The sequence below is a fragment of the Phoxinus phoxinus genome, assembly GCF_949152265.1.
Source record: "Phoxinus phoxinus genome assembly, chromosome: 20".
Classification (NCBI taxonomy): Eukaryota; Metazoa; Chordata; class Actinopteri; order Cypriniformes; family Leuciscidae; genus Phoxinus; species Phoxinus phoxinus.
The window spans coordinates 28,158,631-28,179,863 of NC_136895.1; the positions used below are offsets into that span (position 1 = coordinate 28,158,631).

The 21,233-nt window shown below is 39.4% G+C and overlaps 1 protein-coding gene and 1 long non-coding RNA gene across 2 annotated transcripts in view; one reads left to right on the forward strand and one right to left on the reverse strand.

Moving 5' to 3' along the window:
- LOC306988028 overlaps positions 1–21,233 on the forward strand; it is a 40,693-nt gene that overhangs the window by 7,792 nt on the left and 11,668 nt on the right. The window lies entirely within an intron of this gene.
- LOC306988770 (uncharacterized protein) lies at positions 3,644–19,402 on the reverse strand (the record flags this gene model as incomplete). The annotated part of the gene is made up of 5 exons (XM_079593919.1): positions 3,644–4,122; positions 4,364–4,699; positions 8,144–8,452; positions 9,782–10,096; positions 19,372–19,402. 5 exons carry the CDS (start codon positions 19,400–19,402, stop codon positions 3,971–3,973), a joined length of 1,143 nt encoding a protein of 380 aa, XP_079450045.1. The 3' UTR covers positions 3,644–3,970.

Consider the following 21,233-nt stretch of genomic DNA (forward strand, 5'->3'; position numbering starts at 1 on the left):
TCACCGTTGATTCCTGATGGTTAAGAAGTAGGGGTGGGAATCTTTTACCATCGCACGATTCAATTCGATTAGATTCTTGAGGCCACGATTCGATTCAAAATCGATTTTCAATTCTAAAAGATTTTCGATTCAAAACGATTCGATTTTATCCATAATGATTTCTAATCGGGTTTCTGATCATGGTCCACTCTCATCTGCTTTGCTATACAGAATGACAAACGGAGACATTAAAGTGTCTTTTTCACATTTATTAAGTTCAATTCTCAGGGAAGTGCCTTTTATCAAAAACATTGTCTGGTTCTCAATTGCTACTCATTAGTAGCTAGCTATAAAATAAGTTGGAACACAAATAAAGTGCTTCTTTATAATACAAAATGGTTTAAAATGGATGCATTTCCCAGGAAAGTTGCAGTTTACCACAAATATTGTCAAGTGTATTTTAACACATCATGGCTTCCCACACTTGAAAAGGGAAGGACTTGATCAGACTCAGGATTTCACTCATTCTTCAATTTATTTGACCAGTAACAAGGAAGGTGAAAAACCTTTAAACATACAACACATAAAACAAATTAAATAAAGTTCATTATTTCCCATCAAATACAATAAAACACACAAAGTACAACAGGCAAAGGGTAAGTATATTTTACACATAGATTAACCATTACTTCATTATTTATCAACCCAGGTAAACAGTGTAAATCACGCATTGAATGAATGATCAAAAAGCCAACTCTACTTTTAATTTAACTTGTTATTCTTTGTTTAGCCTAGATCATTCTACACAGAATTTATATATGACAATTTCATTCATAATTTCAACCTACATAAAATAAAGCATTTCACACGATTTCACTATGAATTAGCATAAGATTACTTCTGTTCAGAAATGGTTAAGTCTCTTTGTACAAAGCTAAACATTTACCCATTGTATAAAAATGATTTAGCTTCAATCTATTAATAGTGCAAATCACATTGTATCTCTATCAACAGACCATACAGACTACTACGTAGCCAGCGATCACATTTAGAGTCTTCTAATTAATCTAATTTCGGAATTAATTTAATTACCGGTAGCCCTTCTGATCTTTTCCTTTTCCCATGAGTTTTAATTCCGTGATTCTTTAGCGATTTGTTCCTTCTGCTGTTCTGAGCTGCGTTGCCACCTAAACAAACTTGCGCTGCTTCTATTGTCTGAAGGTTTCTGACGTGTGCTGCTAATTAATCTAATTTCGCTCACCTGCTGAGGCGCTCGCAGTTACGCGCATGTGGAAGCAAGGCCGCTGTCACATGCACCCGCACGCAGACACACCTCCCGGCAGATCGCCGCAACAAATATCATGTAGAACACAACCGGTGAAGACAAAAAAAACATCTATATTTCTCAGTCAGACTCAGTAACTTAAAGAATAACAAGTTATGAAAATAAAGTGCTTCTTTCAAAATTAAAAATAGTACCCCTAAGCTACCTGGCGATGAAGCAGCGATAGACCGAGTTGTTGTTGTTTTTTGCTCTCTCGGAGTTGGCAGGGAGTTTCGTAAGCACTGCAGTGTGTGTTGGTCTGCAGCTGGCGGCTGACTGTACGTTCACACCGCCGCCGACTTGAGCTGCAAAAAAGCTATGGCCGGCCTGTCAAGGACGCTTGTCAAAAAGTACGGGGAATCTTGTTGACGCTTTGGCCGCTCTGACGTAGCCGCATTCACAATGAAATGTAAACAGAAAAAAGCATGCAATGCATTCGGCACTTTAGGATATTGCACAAGATTTGTCAACACAGAAAACATTTCATCACTGGAGAGTTTTTTTTCCCGACACCATCGTATTAATTGATTTTGATTAATATGCGTGAGGGAGAGAGAGAGAGAGCAGACAGCGCTCAGGTGAGTGCGCGCGAGCGTCCGGGGCTCTCTTTCTCTCTCTGCTCGTTCTTATATATGCCCTGTCAAGAGCGCCCTGTTAAACTGACAGGACTTAAAGGAGAACTCCGGTCAATTTTAACATTGAGCTCAATTTTTAGTAAATTTGGAGTGCTGTCAATACAGAGAACAACGACAAAAATCGGTGTTGCCTACACCGTGTTATCCTCTTTTTAAAATTTACATCCTATTGACTTGAATGGGGCAAGTTTTAAACTTAACCAGTTCTTAGTCTTATCATCCTTGATGTGTCATTACAAGTGCCCAGCCATGTGAGTGATTCCTTCAGAGTTAACACGAGTGAATCTGACTGCAGTAGATGTGAAAGATATGAATAAAAATGATGTTAATTCAGCCAGCGCAAATACCTGTATTTAGTTCCTGTTTTCGGTGGAAGTCCAAAGTAGTCGATTGTCGAGTTCACGCGCGTGATCATAGTAACTAAACCTATGCGCGTGAACTCGACAATCGACTACTTTGGACTTCCACCGAAAACAGGAACTAAATACAGGTATTTGCGCTGGCTGAATTAACATCATTTTTATTCATATCTTGAATAAAACTGTTGTTGGGGAGTACAATGAGTGACTTTCATTCATTAATTTACTCCTTTATTAATATTTATCATTGTTGTCAGTAAATAAAATATCATTATTTAATTAATTGTTTGAATGAAAATGTAGATATGTTCACAATATACACATCTAGAGTGTATTCATGCATAGCTATGTCATATGACATACATTACATTTTGTTTGTTTTATTGATTTTTTTTCAGTAAAAAGTAATATAATTAAGTATCGGTCAGTATTTGTCACGGTAAGCCACTTTTGCTTGTGGATGAAAATGTTTGGATATAAAATAAAGAAATTAACAACATATTCAAGAGATGACAATTTTGGGATTTGGTAATAAAAATAAATAATATCGTTAAGGATAAAACGGTGGATCACATAAGTAGGGTTAAATATAAGAACTTAAATCAACCCTAAATGTATTCTCAAAATAAATGGGCAGCAGTTTCTTTAAAAAGACCATAAAATGAGCAAGTTTAATCAATATCAAAATATTTACAGATAGATTAATTAAACGTGTCGTTCAAATCTTTTAAGTTGTTGCACTTGTGATAACGCGTCGTAGGTCACATGATAACGTCAACATGGCAGATGTCCGGTTCGCATTCATACTTAACGAGATTTGGCTATAAAGTACCTACTCTTTTAGCGCTCGTTAAGTAAGTACTTATTGAAATTAAGTACCTACTCATTGAGTATGCGGTTTGGAACGCAGCCTGAGTAAATAACTCCTGATAACATGTGAGTTCAGGGTGAGCCACTAGATGGAGGAGTTGCTCCTCAGACGAGACCAGAGACAAATCACACTAGAGATTTAAAGACTTTATCGTTCCCTGTTGGAGGAAATGGAGCATCGATATGTTGTTTATGTTTTTCACTGTGATCTCAAATTATATTATAATGTGTCCCAAATCAGTATTTTCTCATGTTACAGCAGAAGCTGGGGAAGTTGTTTGTTTATTATTGTGTTAAAATAAATTGAGAGAATAATAATGTAAACATTTACAAATAATGTTTCAAATAATATTTTAATAATGTAAAGTTTTATATGTTCCACACTTCTGAAATCTTTAAACTATATATAAAGTCTGTATTCCTCCACAAACCGCTCGACATGATAAATGCAATAAAACATGGAGAGACTCTTGAACCTCAGAGTGAGAAACTTTATTGATAAAGACAAAACGCATACAGCAAAATATACAGCAGTAGTAAAGTGAGATATGTGTCTCTTTTTTTTCTATCTGAGAGAAATATAAACCATAAAGACTAACACATAAGATTTTTTTTTAAATCCAAAAATAATCGAGCTCAAATATACAGTATTAATTATGACAAAAACACACTTGAAGAACCTTTAAAGTTCAGCGTTCTTTAGATTTCAATACTTCCTGAAAAATATGAACATATCAAGGCATAAATATATCTGACATACATTTATATATGCAAAATCAGTTTGTGAGAAATGACATCATCAATCATGTACCTGATGTGTGAATATGTGCTTGATCTCGTTCAGCTCTTCTGGATCTGATGTCATAAACCACAATACTGACAGTAGCCACGCCCACCAGAGCAGAGAGGACCAATCGGATCACAGCTTCAGTAGGACCACAACAGTGGACAGAGTCTGAGGAATAAACACATCAAACTGAGATCAGATCAGTCAATAAACACTAATATCAGCGCCGACATCAACTAATATTTCTGAATACACAGAAATATGATCAAATCTAATCAACAATATTATATTCGGTTCCAACTGAGTTTTTATACGGTCTGTCATCTCAAACTATAAACGATTCAACAATTTAATATGTAAAATAGTAAATAAGAATTTTTGAAGGAGAAGAAAAATGATCTCTACTCACCATAGACAGAAACTCTGAATACGTTTGATGAGAAACTTTCTGAAAACCTCAGTAGATCTGAAAACATCATTAGATGATAATATCCAGCATGTTCAGTTGTGGTGTGTGTGACGGTCAGAGATCCAGTTTGTTTGTCCAGCTTCAGTCTGTCTCTGAATCTCCCATCAAGAACATCTTCATATACAGTGATTATGTCGGTCCGTTTATTGATTTCTGCTATTAAAGTGATTTCATCTCCAAACCTCCACTGAATCACATCATCATCCTTCACTTCAGTGAGACCAGAATTTATAGAGACTGAATCTCCCTCCTTCACTGACACTGACTTCACTTCATCTGTCAAACACACAGAGAACAAACAGAAACAGGTGTAATCTACACTGTAAAATATTTCCAGGATTTCACAACATATAACTGTAATATTTCACAATAAATTGCAGTATTACCAATTCACAGGCTTTAACTGTGATATTTCACAATATAATACTGTATTTAGACTTTTATTGTGAAAATAATGCAAGGTGGGACTATTACAATAAACTACTGTGAATTCCGTCTTTTTCGCGCTGCAACTGCGTCATCTGAGCTCTCATCTCCTCCGTGCTCTCACTCGATGGATTCAGCGGCCGGTAAGTGTTTAAAATATCAAACTTTGTCATTTTGGTGGCTGTTTTTTTATATGATAGTGCATGTTATTTAAAAGTATGAACCAAATTAGCGTTTGTTGTAGGTGCTGTTGTCATGTTTTTGTAACTTAGCCGAAGCAGACTCGCGTCTAGGTTTGAGCGCGCAAATTTGAATGAACAGACGTTGGTTGTAGTGTTAACGTTAATTGTACCGTATTAAGTTAGTAACGTTAACTGTGAGACACGTTAGCTAAAGTTACATCGTCGAAATTTTTACTTTTGCTTAATGCTTTTCTTAGTTTCTCTAACAGCGTTATCTTTTCCCACAGCATTTTTCTATGGTGACCACCGGGAAATAAAGTTAACGTTATAAGGTAAGCTGTGGCCTTATATGTGGGTATGACAGTTATTATCAACTAGATCAACTATAGTGTTGTCAATTTGGGCAAATAAATGCTCAAATACAGTTCAAATGTCATAAATTCATCTCAAATTAGTAACGTTAGCTGAACTTCATCATTTTCTCCCCTGCTTTGTGTGTGAAACGGAGCAGCCATTTGTCTGTCTCGTCAACAGAAAAATTAAGTGTGTTGCAAAACAACTGGATGATTTTATTGTGAAAAAGATATAGTAAATTAAATGTTTATCACTGAATTAGTGGAGCTTCTTTAGTTGTGCTATTCTACATTTAAACAGGTCGACATCTGGAGATATTAGGAGCCATTTTGTCTGAACGGGTAATAACGTTAACTAATTCTAGAAGGAAGAGTACGTTCAGTTACAAGCAGAAACAGACATAGGGAGATGGACAGGCCAACATGCTCTTACTCCATCCTCTGCAAACAGTACGTGCACGTTGTTGTGTGCATAATGCTTGACCTGGGTAAATCACACACCTCTACTTTGTTGCCAGACTATTTTTGACTGTGTGTTTGTGATGGAAAAATGTTTTTCAGTTGCTGTTATTTAAATGTTTGCTGTTTAACTGAATCACAGTAACTTAATGTCACCTTGTTAAAACTGAGCTAACTTTAGTTTAGCTTTGTACTGTAAATGCAGTGACCCACTAAAGGTGGTGACTGGGACTGACACCTTTTTCATCCCACTTGAATAAAACTAACAGCTTTCTTCTGTCTTTTTGTTTATATGTGCTTCTTGGGCATCAACCCAGAGATGGCAGAGGCAGAGAGGACACATAAACCAGCAAGTCTGCACACTGATCAGGGAGCTCTTGACTTAAAACGGATGTCAATCTAATGTAAGCAATCTAAACTTCAGAGCGGACTAACGAAACACTGTCTCTGTGTTAAGCTAGATGTAGTTATGCAGTTAGATGTTTATTGAAGCTATTAAAGGGTTAGTTCACCCACAAATTTAAATTCTGTCATTAATTACACTCCCTCATGATGTTCCAAACACTTAAGAATTTTGTTCAACACAAATTAAGATCATTTTATGAAATCCAAGAGCTTTCTGATCCCGCCTATAGACTGCAATGTTATAACAGAAAGTTAGTAAAAACATTGTTAAAATAGTCAACTATTAGGGCTGTGCGATATGACGATATATATCGGATGGACGATATAAAAAGTCTATCGATTCATATTATGCTCTATCGTTCATATCGTGGTGTCGCAAAAAAACATTGTTTACGGCAAAACTTTTTCATCATTTGGAGGACTGCAATCTTACACGCCGCAATGAGAATGCAGACAGAAACGTGAATAACATGGCGAGTGAAGGGTGATAGAACCGGGTGTTTCCGAGCAGGACCAGCCAGGACAAACCGAGGAGCTCGTTCCTAAATGAGGGGTCAAGTTAGCAATGCAAGAACGTGTGCGCGTGCCGTGAAGCGTCGGCGCGATCACAGGAACAGGAATCCGTTACTCCGTAATTTATGGTCATACGGATAGAAGCAAGAAATTATTCAATAATTTGACGTCGCTGGCCGCCGCTGGCCTTTTTCAGCAGGAAGCTCCGGGACAACGAGAGGAAAAACATGGTCAGTTAACTATTTTTGTGAGCTCATCTAAAGTGAGGACTAGATATGCCTTATAAAGCATTTACAAAGGGGATTTAAAGGTTCATATGCTCTGTATGTTTCTTTTTTCAGTTTAGAAGACACATGAGTCTTTAAATCTCCTTTGTAAATGCTTTACAAGGCATAACTAGTCCTTACTTTAAATGAGCTCACAAAAATAGTTAACTGACCACTACTAAATGCTTTATAACTACATGAATTAACCACATTTACTTACACTTTCTAAGTGATCTTATGAACCACTGACAACTCCTAAATTATTGGTTTGTAAATAATGCTATACTTAATTTAGAAATGATAAATTGATCATTAATAAAGTATGACAATACAATTATTAAACACATTATAGATATGCTTATAAATCAAGAATAAAGCATGTATAGCTGTATTTATAAACTGCTTATTAATGTCTATTTATGCTTTATAAATTATTAATTAACTGTTTACTAATGATTAATAGTGTGCAGTTATTATAAAGTGTTACCGTTAATTCTTCTGTTTATTACCCCTGTATTCCTAAAACTTTACATGTTGTAGGTACACTATAATTACTGAAAGTTACGCTGTAAATGTGTTTTAAATGCGCAGTATTTGCGGCTGTAATGTAAAGTGTTATCAAGCAAACTCCAGCAGCTCGAGCTCTTACTAGAACCAGGAAGTGACATCATATCAGCCGTTCTGTCAACACTGCGCTGGCTCTCTATCAAACATCACATACATTTCAAGATCCTGATGATTACTATAAACTACTATTACTATCAGAGTTTAGAGTGACTGAAATAAACAATATCATAAAGTAACGAAAAGAAAAAATGGAGTTTAATTTAATTTTGTCATTAAAAACAGGAGAAACCGATCGGCTATTTAACCCTTTCACGCGAGATTCTGACTTGGTGAGTTTTTTCAAGGCATTTATTTTAGAAAGTTTCCCGCTTATTGTTTCCATGGCGATCCGTCATGCTGGTCATGATCTTGATTTAAAATGTGAGATGGTCGCCGCCATGTTTGTTTGCGCAGCAGTTCAAATCGTCTGAACAGTTTCTGACAGTCATGTGACGTCACTGAACATCAAATCCCATATGTGGGACCGTATCACTCAAAAGGTTTACTCACCGTAGACACGGAGATAAAATCTCTTTCTCTCACTGTTGATCTGTAGATAATAATATCCAGTATGTTCAGCTGTGGTGTGTGTGACGGTCAGAGATCCAGTTTGATTGTCCAGCTTCAGTCTGTCTCTGAATCTCCCATTAAGACCATCATCATATACAGTGATTCTGTCGGCCGTTACATTGATTTCTGCTATTAAAGTGTTTTTATATCCAAATCTCCACTGAATCACATCATCATCCTTCATTTCAGTGAGACCAGAGTTTAGAGAGACTGAATCTCCCTCAATCACTGACACTGACGTCACTTTATCTGTCAAACACACACAGAACAAACAGAAACAGGGTTTGTCACAGATTAATACTGTTAAATCACTTTATAATGGTTTACTAAATTGAATAGTTTAAATTTACATTAAAAGTAAACAATATAAAATAACAATCATTCACTCCATCACTGACTCATACACTCCTGAAGAACAGAGTTTTTCACAGATTAAAGCTTTAAAATCACTTGATGTCACTAAAATACTTTTAATCCTTTAAATGTGAAATTAATAATATTCTCCAGCAGTACAAAGATGATGAATGGAAAGATAAATAGATTTATAAATGGAAAAATAACAAAAAAAAGACTCAAAAACATTTTTAAATATATGGAATAAAAGAGAAAAAAAGAAAAGAAAGTGTTATTAACTTAATGGACCAAAAGAGTAAAAGCAACACTTAAATGTTCAGTCGCAGAAGTCACACTTTCCCTGTAACTACATGAACAAGAGAATATTTATACAGTATTTCAGCAAAAGTTGCAATAGTTTTAGTTCTCAGTGCACTTTTGTTAAAAGAAAGTATAAATGCAGATATACCCTATAATTTTCAAAAAGTGTATATGTATTGGTATTATTATTACAAAAAGGTTTGAAGTGTATGTTCTCACTCAATTTCTCCAAAATGTAAGATTGTTGTATCATAATATTAGAAGAGATACCGCTTAGTTTTAAAATACCTATAAATAATGAGTTAATTCTTCTGGTTATTACCACTGTATTCCTAAAACTGTACATGTTGTAGGTACACTATAATTACTGAAAGTTACGCTGTAAATGTGTTTCAAATGCGCAGTATTTGCTGTAATGTAAAGTGTTATCAAGCAAACTCCAGCAGCTCGAGCTCTTACTAGAACCAGGAAGTGACATCATATCAGCCGTTCTGTCAACACTGCGTTGGCTCTCTATCAAACATCACATACATTTCAAAATCCTGATGATTACTATAAACTACTATTACTATCAGAGTTTAGAGTGACGGAAATAAACAATATCATAAAACAATGAAAAGAAAAAATGGAGTTTATTTTAATTTTGTCATTAAAAACAGGAGAAACCAATCGGCTATTTAACCCTTTCACGCGAGATTCTGACTGGGTGAGTTTTTTCAAGGCATTTATTTTATAACGTTTCCCGCTTATTGTTTCCATGGCGATCCGTCATGCTGGTCATGATCTTGATATAAAATGAGATGGTCGCCGCCATGTTTGTTTGCGCCGCAGTTCAAATCGTCTGAACAGTTTCTGACAGTCATGTGACGTCACTGAACATCAAATCCCATATGTGGGACCGTATCACTCAAAAGGTTTACTCACCGTAGTAAACAATGAGATCGAATCTCTTGATCTCACTGTTGATCTGTAGATAATAATATCCAGCATGTTCAGTTGTGGTGTGTGTGACGGTCAGAGATCCAGTTTGATTGTCCAGCTTCAGTCTGTCTCTGAATCTCCCATCAAGAACATCTTCATATACAGTGAATCTGTCGGCCGTTACATTGATTTCTGCTATTAAAGTGTTTTCAAATCTCCACTGAATCTCATCATCATCCTTCACTTCAGTGAGACCAGAGTTTAGAGAGACTGAATCTCCCCCCTTCACTCTCTTCACTTCATCAACACCAAACGCTCCTGAAGAACAGAGTTTTTCACAGATTAAAGCTTTAAAATCACTTGATGTTGGTTTGATGAAGCTTCACTAAAATACTTTTAATCATGTAAATGTGAAGTGATTAATATTCTGCAGAAGTTCAAAAACAAAAGATGATGAATGAAAATGAGAAATAGTTAAATGGTTTTATAATCAAAAACTGCATTAAAGGAACACTTCACCTCTGGAAAGATGAATGTGTATTTAAAATGGGTCATTTATGTAGAAGAAATGTGAAATTATTTTTGAATTTGGAGCCTTCTAGACTGAGAAAAGCCAGAAAATGTATGTTTGGCTTATGGGGATGAAAGACAACAACTCCCAGAATGCACTTGCTTCGCTGCCCTAGGAGGCCACGCCTACCGGTAAGAGATCGCAGTAAACAACAAGGCTATGCTACTAGTGAGTCTCCGTGAGTCTGCCCAGTATTTTGATGTCGCCCAAAATGTCCAGGATTCGGCTTTTGCGTTCTTCAGTCGCCATTCCTCATGTTTACTGTGACGAGCGGGAACGAGACTGACGGCCGCGGAGAACGATGCGAGCCCGGTGGCGTGATTACTGATGAGTGGCGCCGGCGCCTGTGAGACGCACCGGTCTCGTATCTCTCACGGAGGAGCGGGAATTTTCCTAGCAATGTTAAAACGCACATCAAACGATCACTTGTTTAGCGTTCATGTAAACACTACATTCAGATTCACCAATCGGAATGAATTCAGTTAGATTGAAACAAAAGGTGTGCATGTAAACTATGAATGCGACTGCAGAAAGCAAAAGCCGAATCCTGGACATTTTGGACGATCTCGACGGCCGGACATGTCCGGGAAAAAGAGGATGGTCACCGCTACTACTCAGCTTTCTCCACAGAATAAGAAACTGGAAATTATTCCAAATAAAGAATGGCTGACACTATATGTACATTCTGTGAGTGAGATCCCTCTATATGGTTGAAAACATGCGGAACAGCGCCTTCTACTGGATAAATGATGAGCTAGTGTTTGTAGTCTTACCCTTATTCAAAGAAATTTGACTTCCTGCTTTTTATGACGCAAATTGACGATTTTTGCGTCATAAAAAGCAGGAAGTGGAACACTTAAATCCTTATTTCTCCTATCTCAGGGGAAAATAAGGGAATAAACCATGACCATTCGAAAATGTGACTGGGTTTCTAAAGATACAAAGTCTAATGCAAATGGGTGAAGTGTTCCTTTAATATCGACTTTAATCTCAAACAAGAGAGTTATCTCTCAGCAAAATCACACATTATTTGTTTCTATATGAGAATAACAGTGAATGTAAATCCTTTCTGACTAATTTAACCAGTAAAAACACATTTACCAGTAACTTAACCAGTAATTTATCACATCAGAACAGAAACAACTTAAAACATAAAAACACATTTAAACTCACCATCCAGACGCCACAAACACAAACAGAGCAAAACTAATTTGAGAATCATTTTCTTCATCGGTTCACTGAAAAGCCGACGATAGTAACTCTTAATGTCTAAACACTCAGATTGATCAGAAAGACTGAACTGAGATATTTATCTGGTTGTGTGTGAATCCTCCCCCAACCTCAGTTAGTTTCCGCTCACACACCCGTCTCCGTTAACATCACGAACATCAACAAGCTTTTGCTGATCTTACATTTTCTAATGAATTCTGGCCCTGAATGAAAAGTGATTTTCATCTGGAGAAACTGAGAAGTGTCGATTTGACACCAACTGGTAGAAGTGATCTTTGATGTCAATCTTTCTTTTTAAAGCCACATTTCTTACTAGAACCAGGAAGTGAGATCATATGAGCCGGTTCTGTCAACACTGCATTGGCTCTCTATCCAACATCACATACAGTTTAAATTCCTGCTCATAACTAACAAATCCCTGAATGGTTTAGTTCCTCAGTACTTGAGCTTTTTCTGTCACTTTATAATCCTTCACATCCAGTCTCACAGTTCTGTAAAGTTGATAATAACTGGAAAATCAAAATCAACTGGAGGCTGTAGATCCTTTTCCTATTTAACGCCAAAGTCTGGAATAGTCTTCCTAGCTTTGTTTGGGAGGCAGACACACTCTGTCAGTGTAAATCTAGAGTAAAGACCATCTCTTTAACCTGGCATACACATAACACAATATCACATTCCTATAAATCACATCCGTTAAAGGATTGTTAGGCTGCATAAATCAACCGGAACAGGAACACTTCCCATAACATCCAATGTACTTGTACCATCATAAGAGGAACGGCATTTAATCTCAGTCTCGGTCTCTTTCTTATCCCAAGGTTATAGTCAGCCAGATCTGGCCCGTATCCAGATCAGACCAGGACCACTACACATTTAAACTTACCAACGTGTGATGTGAAGCTGCTCTAGTAAAGTCATGAGAAACTCTACAATCAGTCGAATCATCTTTAACAGTTTTGATGTGTTTTACTGATTATTCACGTCATCTGAGCTTCACCACTTTGAGCTCCAGTCGGCCACAACGTCCACTAGATCTGATAGATAGTGTTATTTCCACAAGTGCCTCATAAAGTTCTCACGAACTAGAGAAGTTAAAAACATCTTAAAGCAACAGTTTGATCGTGTCCTGAGATCCTGTGAGTGTTTGTCTCTGCTCTCTCCTGTAACTCTCTTCAGGACGCTTTTCTTCATTTCTGATCAAATGTCTGGATTGTTTCTCCTCTCAGACTGATTTCAGAGTTTCTCTAATGGTTTAATGAAGCAGGGACAGATCGGCTTCTATAACTGTGTGTATGAACGTGTCCTCTGATATCTTCATATGATTAATATTCAACAGCTATAGATTATGATGCCGCTGTGACTCTCTAAATGTTCAGGGTGAACACCGCATTAATAAGACGCCCACACTGAGACTGCAAACACTGAGACTGCAAACATTTTTCACACGGCTTGTAATGTGACGTCAGAGATGACAAAGATAATCAGTTATGAGATGCTGTTTTGAGCAAATGTTTGGGTATGAGGCGGGCAAATAAAGCAATAATTCGGGGCCGGTGCCCAAATCAACTCTAGACGAGCTCCTTCAAGGTATGAAGTGTGTTCAGTAAACTTGATCTGAAATGGGGTTTCGATGATCTGGATCTTACAGCACAGTCCAGAGGAAACGCAACATCTGCTGTAACGCTTGTGTTGCTGTCACAAGACGACCTCGACCACCTTCACTGGTTGGGCTGCAGTTTCAAATAGCCATCATGGAACATTTTAAACTCACCATCCAGAGCAAAACTAATTTGAGAAACATTTTAACAATCTAACAGTGAAGATTGTTAGAGGAGTTAACGAAGATTGTGAGCTTTTTATTAGCAGGAGAGAAAATAAAGAAACGCTTCAGGAGAACGTCTCAGGTTACAACTGTAACCTATGTTCCCTGAGAACAGGGAACGAGACAATACGTCATCGACGCTTTGGGGAACGCCTCAGGCGTGACAGGTGTCTGAAATCACAATCAAATCACGGCAATCACATTGACCGGCGACAGCCCGTGAATCGTTACGTGAATGATTAACGTGCGACCTGGAAGTATATAAGGGCGCCTTGCAAACATGACAAATCATCCTTCGTCTGAAGGGACTGTTTGGTAGGCAGGCCCCGAGGCATGGCAGGGAGACGTATTGTCTCGTTCCCTGTTCTCAGGGAACATAGGTTACAGTTGTAACCTGAGACGTTCCCTTTCGAAGGGAACTCGACAATACGTCATCGACGCTTTGGGGAACGAAATACCCACTCCGCCATGCTGAGGGGAGTGCATGCCAGGAGGCAGTGACAACTGTCAGAACCAGCAAATTCAAATGAAATGCAAGAACCACTCACCCTCAGGTCACACTGGGCTGTCAGTGACAGCATTCCCTACGGTCATAGCCCAAGCTATAAGCCTAACAGGAGGAACTCCAAATATGTAATCCGAAGGCCTACCTGGGCCTGCTCAAAGGCCTAGGACCACAACTTCAATTTAGAAGGGGTCCCTTCTAGGGAATGTGGCGAGGGAACCCCAGCCAGTCACTATACGGGGGAATATACCACCCGAAATGCCACCAGGACGGCCTGACCTGGTGTCACTACGTCGGACACTACAGTCTGGCCAAATTCCTGTCTGTCTGGAGACAGAGCCTCTGGACATTTGCCTTAGGTAAAGCATCCAACCCGAGGGACTGCGAAGCTGGCAGTGAACCTCAGCCCGGATCTCAGAGACGGGATATCCCGGAGAGTATGACTCAGCATAGTGCTTTGAACCCTTGCAGAGAGGGGAGTTTCTCTACTCGATCCACGGATCTACCCAGTGTTTGTGTTAGAAACACTGAGGAGGCCTGTGAAGGCCTAGGGGCTGATCTAACTGGGAGGCCTCACGAGAGGCCTACGACCGTCTGACCAGACTCAGGAGTCCAAACACTCATAGAGACCCTCAGTGAGGGGAGCAATGGACCGACTGGTAGGAAACCAGGCTGTAGGCAGAGTAAGAAGTTCCGGCAGGGAACCAGTAGCAGAGGACGAACACTTTAGTTGAGCCAGGGCACGAGCTCGCTTTTAGCAACGGCCTAATAAGGCCAGCTGAAATGATAGCAAGCGGCCACTAGCTTCCAGAACCCAGCATCGTTGGGGAACCACTCACAGGGAGGCCTGGCAAGGCCTACTACCTGATAACCACAGTATGTGGGAGCTCATATTCAGGAAGGCCTGATGAGGCCTGTAACCTGATAACCCCAGTCTGTGGGAGCTCATAACCAGGAAGGCCTGGTGAGGCCTGTAACCTGATAACCCCAGTATGTGGGAGCTCATAACCAGGAAGGCCTGGTGAGGCCTGTAACCGGATAACCACAGTATGTGGGAGCTCTCATAACCAGGAAGGCCTGGTGAGGCCTGTAACCTGATAACCCCAGTATGTGGGAGCTCTCATGACCAGGAAGGCCTGGTGAGGCCTGTAACCTAGCGACCACAGTGTGTGGGAGACCAACTACCCTACCCTGAGGTGGCTAACAGCCCGAGGGCTAGGATAGTCGTTCTAGCCACCTAAAGGGGGACTTCAGGGCCCTAATAATCCAAAAATGTACCTTACATGACCCCATAGCTCTATACAGGGAACGAGGTCTGTAGAGAGATACATTTTTGTGTTAGTTGCACACAAAATTACTCTTAAAGAAGACCACTCAGCTCACCTGCGGCGTGCGAAGTGAAGACTACCAGACAGTTCTTTATGAACATGGGGTCTACCACCTTTACATGCCTGAAAGAGGCACTCTCCTAACCAAGCAGAGGCAGGCCAACAGAACATTGTTCTAACCATGAGCCCAGCCTCAGGCCTGATGTAGAAAGCGTCTGGGGAGTCGGGGAAGAGAGGAGAGGGCTAAGATATAATCACCCCCTCAGGGGGAGGTGATCCATGCCGATGCTGTGTACAATCGTGCTGGATCACCTCCCTCAGATCCCTCTTCTTGCGGGAGTTGCACCTCTACTGCGATCTACTCCTCCACGGAGGAGGCGCACGAGAGGCGACACTGGCTCTCTGGCCCTGTCTAAGGTCCCCGGACCATGATGGGCCAGGCCCTCCCGTCTGTCTGGGTGTGGATACGGATCTCAGCGGTATGTATTTGTCCTAATACAGCTGAGCGCGCCCTCGCCTCTCTGAACTTTCCAGCCACCGCCTACACGGAGGTGCCAAAAAGCTCAGAGGGCGAAAGCAGCGAATCGAGGAGAAAGACTTTCTCTCTTCTCCCCGATGTCGGCCAGGTTCACTCCGTGGCGCAGCTCAGTAACCGCCTCAGGGGCCCCACCCCCTGGACGAGATCCCCCAGCAGATTGGCCTGGTGTACCTGCAACACCGCCATGATGTGCAGGGTAGCACCGGCCTGACCCGCTGGCGTGTATGCTCTGCCATTCAATTGGCAGGGTTTGAGCTCTCAGTGTAGACGCCTGTCCAGACACGAGATAGTTGCAAACGTCTCGTCAATGGGCGGCATCGACACATACCCATGCTCTCTTATCACCTCAACATCAGTGAGACTAGCCCGCTGATGTCGGTGGACAAGGGCAGAGTATGGGTTCTTCCATGTCCTCTCGATCTCAGTATGATATCGGGAAGAAATGAAAGGCTCACCTGAGCTAGTGGTTTTATGAATGGGAAAAAAAAAAAACGCTCTCATAATGAGCGATTTTCCCCCCCAAAACGTTACCATAAAACCACCAGTTCAGCATACACGGGCAGGGTGGCTGAGAAGATTGATTATCACCACCCTCATCAGCCATCTCCTGTTTGTCCGGAAAAGCACTCACTGCTTAATCTTGTCAGCCGCCGCATCGCCTGAGAGGATTATACCCCTCTCAAGGCGATCGGTGGGCTTCATCTGGGATCCCTTTTTTTTTTTTTTTTTTTTTTTTTTTTTTTTACACCCAGACGCTGAGCCCTCTTCTCTCAAGGAGAGGGCCAGACGAGATCGGAGCGTTCTCAAAGAAAAACGCTCGCAATTGTGCAGTTCCCTCAAGAACTGCCTGTGCGCGCTCTTCCTTCCCAGACAGAAAAAGCACTGTTGAAAACACTCAGCCTTCTCAGTGCATTTCATAAATACCTGATTTTCAAAAGCGGTTACAGACAAAACAGTCCCTGAAGACGAAAAGATGGTTTGTCATGTTTGCAAGGCGCCCTTATATACTTCCAGGTCGCACGTTAATCATTCACGTAATGATTCACGGGCTGTCGCCGGTCAATGTGATTGCCGTGATTTGATTGTGATTTCAGACATCTGTCACGCCTGAGGCGTTCCCCAAAGCGTCGATGACGTATTGTCGAGTTCCCTTCGAAAGGGAACACATTATCACCAAACACTCCTGAAGACCTGAAGAGTTTTCCACAGATTAAAGCTTTAAAACACTTGATATTGGTTTGATGAGGCTTCACTAAAATACTTTTAATCATATAAATGTGAAATTAATAATACTCTGCTGCAATAATAAACACCCAGCAGAAGCTCGACAGATCAAACCACACACACAGATGTTTACACAGATAAAATAAAAGAGAAAAAACACCACAGACTCCATTTTGATTCAAATCACAATAAATTACACCCATCATTTTTGCTTGTGATGCTATTCATAAAATTAATCAGAGTTAATGGAACATACAGTAACCTGTAAATGTAATTATTCATGTGTAGAGAAGTTTGTATTTGGTTTCCTGAGAGATTTAGTCTCGAGAAAAAATTGATGTTGGTCTTTTCTTCTGGAGAAACTGAGAAGTGTAGAGGCCTTGATCAGTATTTTATACTTTTATTATATAGATTATTTATATAATCAAAACATTCAACATTTTAGTGGACAAACGTCTCCAACGAGAGAGAAAAGCCTGTGGAGCGCCTCCTGCTGGATGAGCCGTCGAGAGAAGCATTCACTGTGATGACGCACTTCCACAGTTATTGACATCCTACATCTATCAAAACAGTTATGTAAACTATTTGTGCGATATTACCGTCACATTAAATTACAAAAACTAGTAAACACTGCTGTGAGTGAGTGGTGAATCTGACTTCTCCTTCAGTCGGTCTCTCGACCGGGTTTGAAATGAACCTTTTCACCGACCGGCCAGTTTGGCTAGTAAAATGTTAAGTAACCGGCCATTCAGAACTTCTACTAGCCAAAAAGAAAAGAAATGAACTACGTCACAGCTTTTATAGCCTATTATAAAATTTGGATTTCATACATTAATTTCTTATTCAAACAAAATCCTGTCATCCCGCATCTCCTCCCTTCCTCTTTCATCCTCATCACCAAAAATGTGTTTTAGGAGGTCAGATCAATACAGTACAAAGAACATACTTTTTTTTAGGATGTTGGAAAATAACAATGTCTTTTCTGTTAACCAAATGCTTTTAATCTTTGTTATTGCTTCAATGCAAATGAACAAGCGTGCCGTTATTTGTCGCGTAGTGACGTGTGTAACGGGGAAAAGAAATTCATTATGAATTGTGCCAAAATGCCTGTTTTAGTTATAAAACAATTGTATTGTTTAATACATCTAAGTAGAGGGGATTTGGAGACACCTGCAGGCGATAAGTGATGTAAGAAATGTGACGTCAGCCAGTTCCAGCCGAGCTGTCCAGCTGATCCGGTCAATCGGTCATAGAAGTTTGATATATATAACTTTATTTTCCTTAAAAGTCAAACATATCTCTCTAGAAATGTGTTTAAGATTATTTTATTTCATGTTGGAGTGATAAATATCACAAGTGACGAATAATTGGGTTTGATGTGTTGTATAAAAGAGCAGCTGTTCGTCTGTTACGGAGGCCAGCAGAAGGGAAAGGCTTTCTCCAGGCAGAGGTTGGCCGGCCACTGTTTGGTGGATCCCATCGCTCTGGCTTACCAAGCACAAGAGGAGCCTTGCCCGCTCAGCTTGAGAGCCCACTCCACTAGCATTACTGTATCCTCCTGGGCGCTACAGATAGATATATGTAGAGCTGTGGACTGGGCGACACACAACACGTTCGCTACGTTTTATTGCCCTGGGGTTTTCAAAGTGGGGGTGCCAGGGGGGCCGCAGCAAGTTGGAAGAAGAAAAAAAAACGTAATTTTTTTATATTATTATTATGAGAATTGTTATGAAATAGCATTATAATAATTTGTCACATAGCCTATCTGAACATTATACTTTTAATTTATGCCGGTCAAATGCACTCGGGCGCCGCATGATTAACATCGCGCAACATCAGCATCACACATGCACACGGACCGCACATGTTGGAAACCTCGTGAAATTATGTTTTATTAACAGGGTTCGGGAGGAACACGTTCTAATGATCAAACAATCAAGTCATTCCAACCAACTACTGAGTAAACTGAAAACGAATATATAAACTGTATAAAGTTAGTATTCCTCCAGGGGGCGCTCGACATAATAAATGTAATAAAACACGGGCTGTATCCGAAATCGCCACTATACGCACTATTTGAGGGGGCAGCCATTTGCAGTGGCAATTCTGAAAGCAATCCTGTGCTTTCCATTCTGTGACAGTTGAGCTAGAAAAATAAAGATGGCGTCTGATAGTTGCGGCTGGTGATCATTTAGTGTATAAATGTACATTTTTGATCAACAATTTCCACTTATGATGTAATTTCTAGCGATAAGTAACTATTGTAGTCATTAAATATTCTCTTAGTTTTCGCTAAAGCTCGCTCTATTTTGCTGTAGATCATTAAACTGTTACGCTGCCTCAGAAGTCAGTCTGAAATCAGTTATGAGACGTACCTTCGTGCGCAAATGCTGCCGGCAAAGTCATTGCCTGATAGGGCAGCTGCCACAAAGGCCCCCTGAAGTTTTTTAGCTTTTAGTAAGAATATGTTATAGCCTTAAGGTTATTAATAAGCTGGTGTGCTCCAAAACAACGTCAAAATTCGCATTTAGGAGAAATAAGCATTCAGTCTCTCACTTCCGCTAAAATGGATCACAGATTTTTATGACATCACCGCAGACTTCAGCTTCTCATCGCATCTTCTGTCCAATCAAATGCTCTCTAGAATCTAAAACTCCGCCCCCTATGCTATAGGGAGCAATATGTACAAATAATTTTTTGTATAATATTTTATTCAGTTTTGCAACTGTACGTTGGTTAAGAATTAAATAGTTTGTTTACACCTCTACTGTTGAATCCAGCGTATCATCAGCGCTCGGATTCGCTTCCATGGTGCTGTCAAGTACGACTTGCAGTCTAACCTAAACACTATTGGCTATTTGAAAAGGGGGAGGAGCCATTCAGTATGTCCCTGTTTCAGTGGAAATAACGTCAACGCATCAAAACACAGCTGCGCGTCCCAAGGCACTTCAGTGAGACTTTAGGTGCGTTCCATTCGACAGGGTCGCTTCTGTTGTGTTTGTGTACTTGTCAGGAGATGGCGCTGTAGTCCACATGTGGTTTCCTATAAAAGGTGTAGAGTAAGAATGGAAGTTAGTTATTGGAGGTGTTCATATTTTGGATAGGAAATGTAATAACTCTTACTTCAGAAAGTGTCTTAATCAAGATATCAGCTGTTACCCAAAAGCAATTCTGAAATGGAAACAATTATTTTCTTCTATACCTTCAACTGAGATAATCTGGTCGGCAAGTAATAAATTTTTACTGCCAAATAAGGTTAAGGAAAATCATTTTAAAATACTACACAGGTATTATCCGTGTAATATATTTCTTAGTAAGTTTAAAAAGGATCTCTCACCACAATGTTGTTTTTGTAATCTTGAATCTGAAACGCTTATACATTTATTTTGTAACTGTAAATACTCTGAAGACTTTTGGAAGCAGGTATCTATGATGGTTTTTGATTCATTCTACAAAATAATCAAAATAGATGAGGCCATGATTTTCTTCTTGGACTGTAATACTGGCTCAGATGTAATTGATAACACATTAAAGTTAATCATTCTTCTTGGGAAGTTTCATATACATAAAGCTAAAGTAATGTCTATAACACCCTCTTTTAATTTTTTAACTCTTAAAATATTCCATGACTCATTGAACTCAATTACTAGAAATAAGAAATGCATAAAAACATATCTTTTGTTGAAAAAAATAATTTGTAGAATTTAATGTTTTACTCTGTATAAGGTAAGATCTGTTATACGTTTTCCCCAATATCTGTTTGTTTTATGTTTGATGTTAAATGTCATTGTAAACTTTCAAAGTTTAATAAAAAAAATTTACCTGGCACTGTTGTATTGCTGGTGGGTTTAAATAAACCTTGAAGAAATTGAGAACTGTCTGGTCTTCATGATTACCAGGACTTAGACTATCTTTCAAATGATGGTATCAAAGAGCACACCCAGGTTCCTAACCGACAACGAAGACTTAACAGAGCAGCCATCAAGTGTTAGACAGTACTCTAGGTTATTACGTGTGGAAGTTTTTTGTCCAATAATTAGAATCTCTGTTTTTTCTGAATTTAGTAGTAGGAAATTACAAGTCATCCAATTTTTTATATCAGCTGTGCCTTCTGTTAATTTTCTTTTTCTCTCTTTCTTTCCCCCCTTTTGTTTACCCCTGACATGTTTATATGTACTCCTGTATGTAAATTATGTTTTGTTGTTACTAAAATGCATACAAAATTTAAAAAACAAGT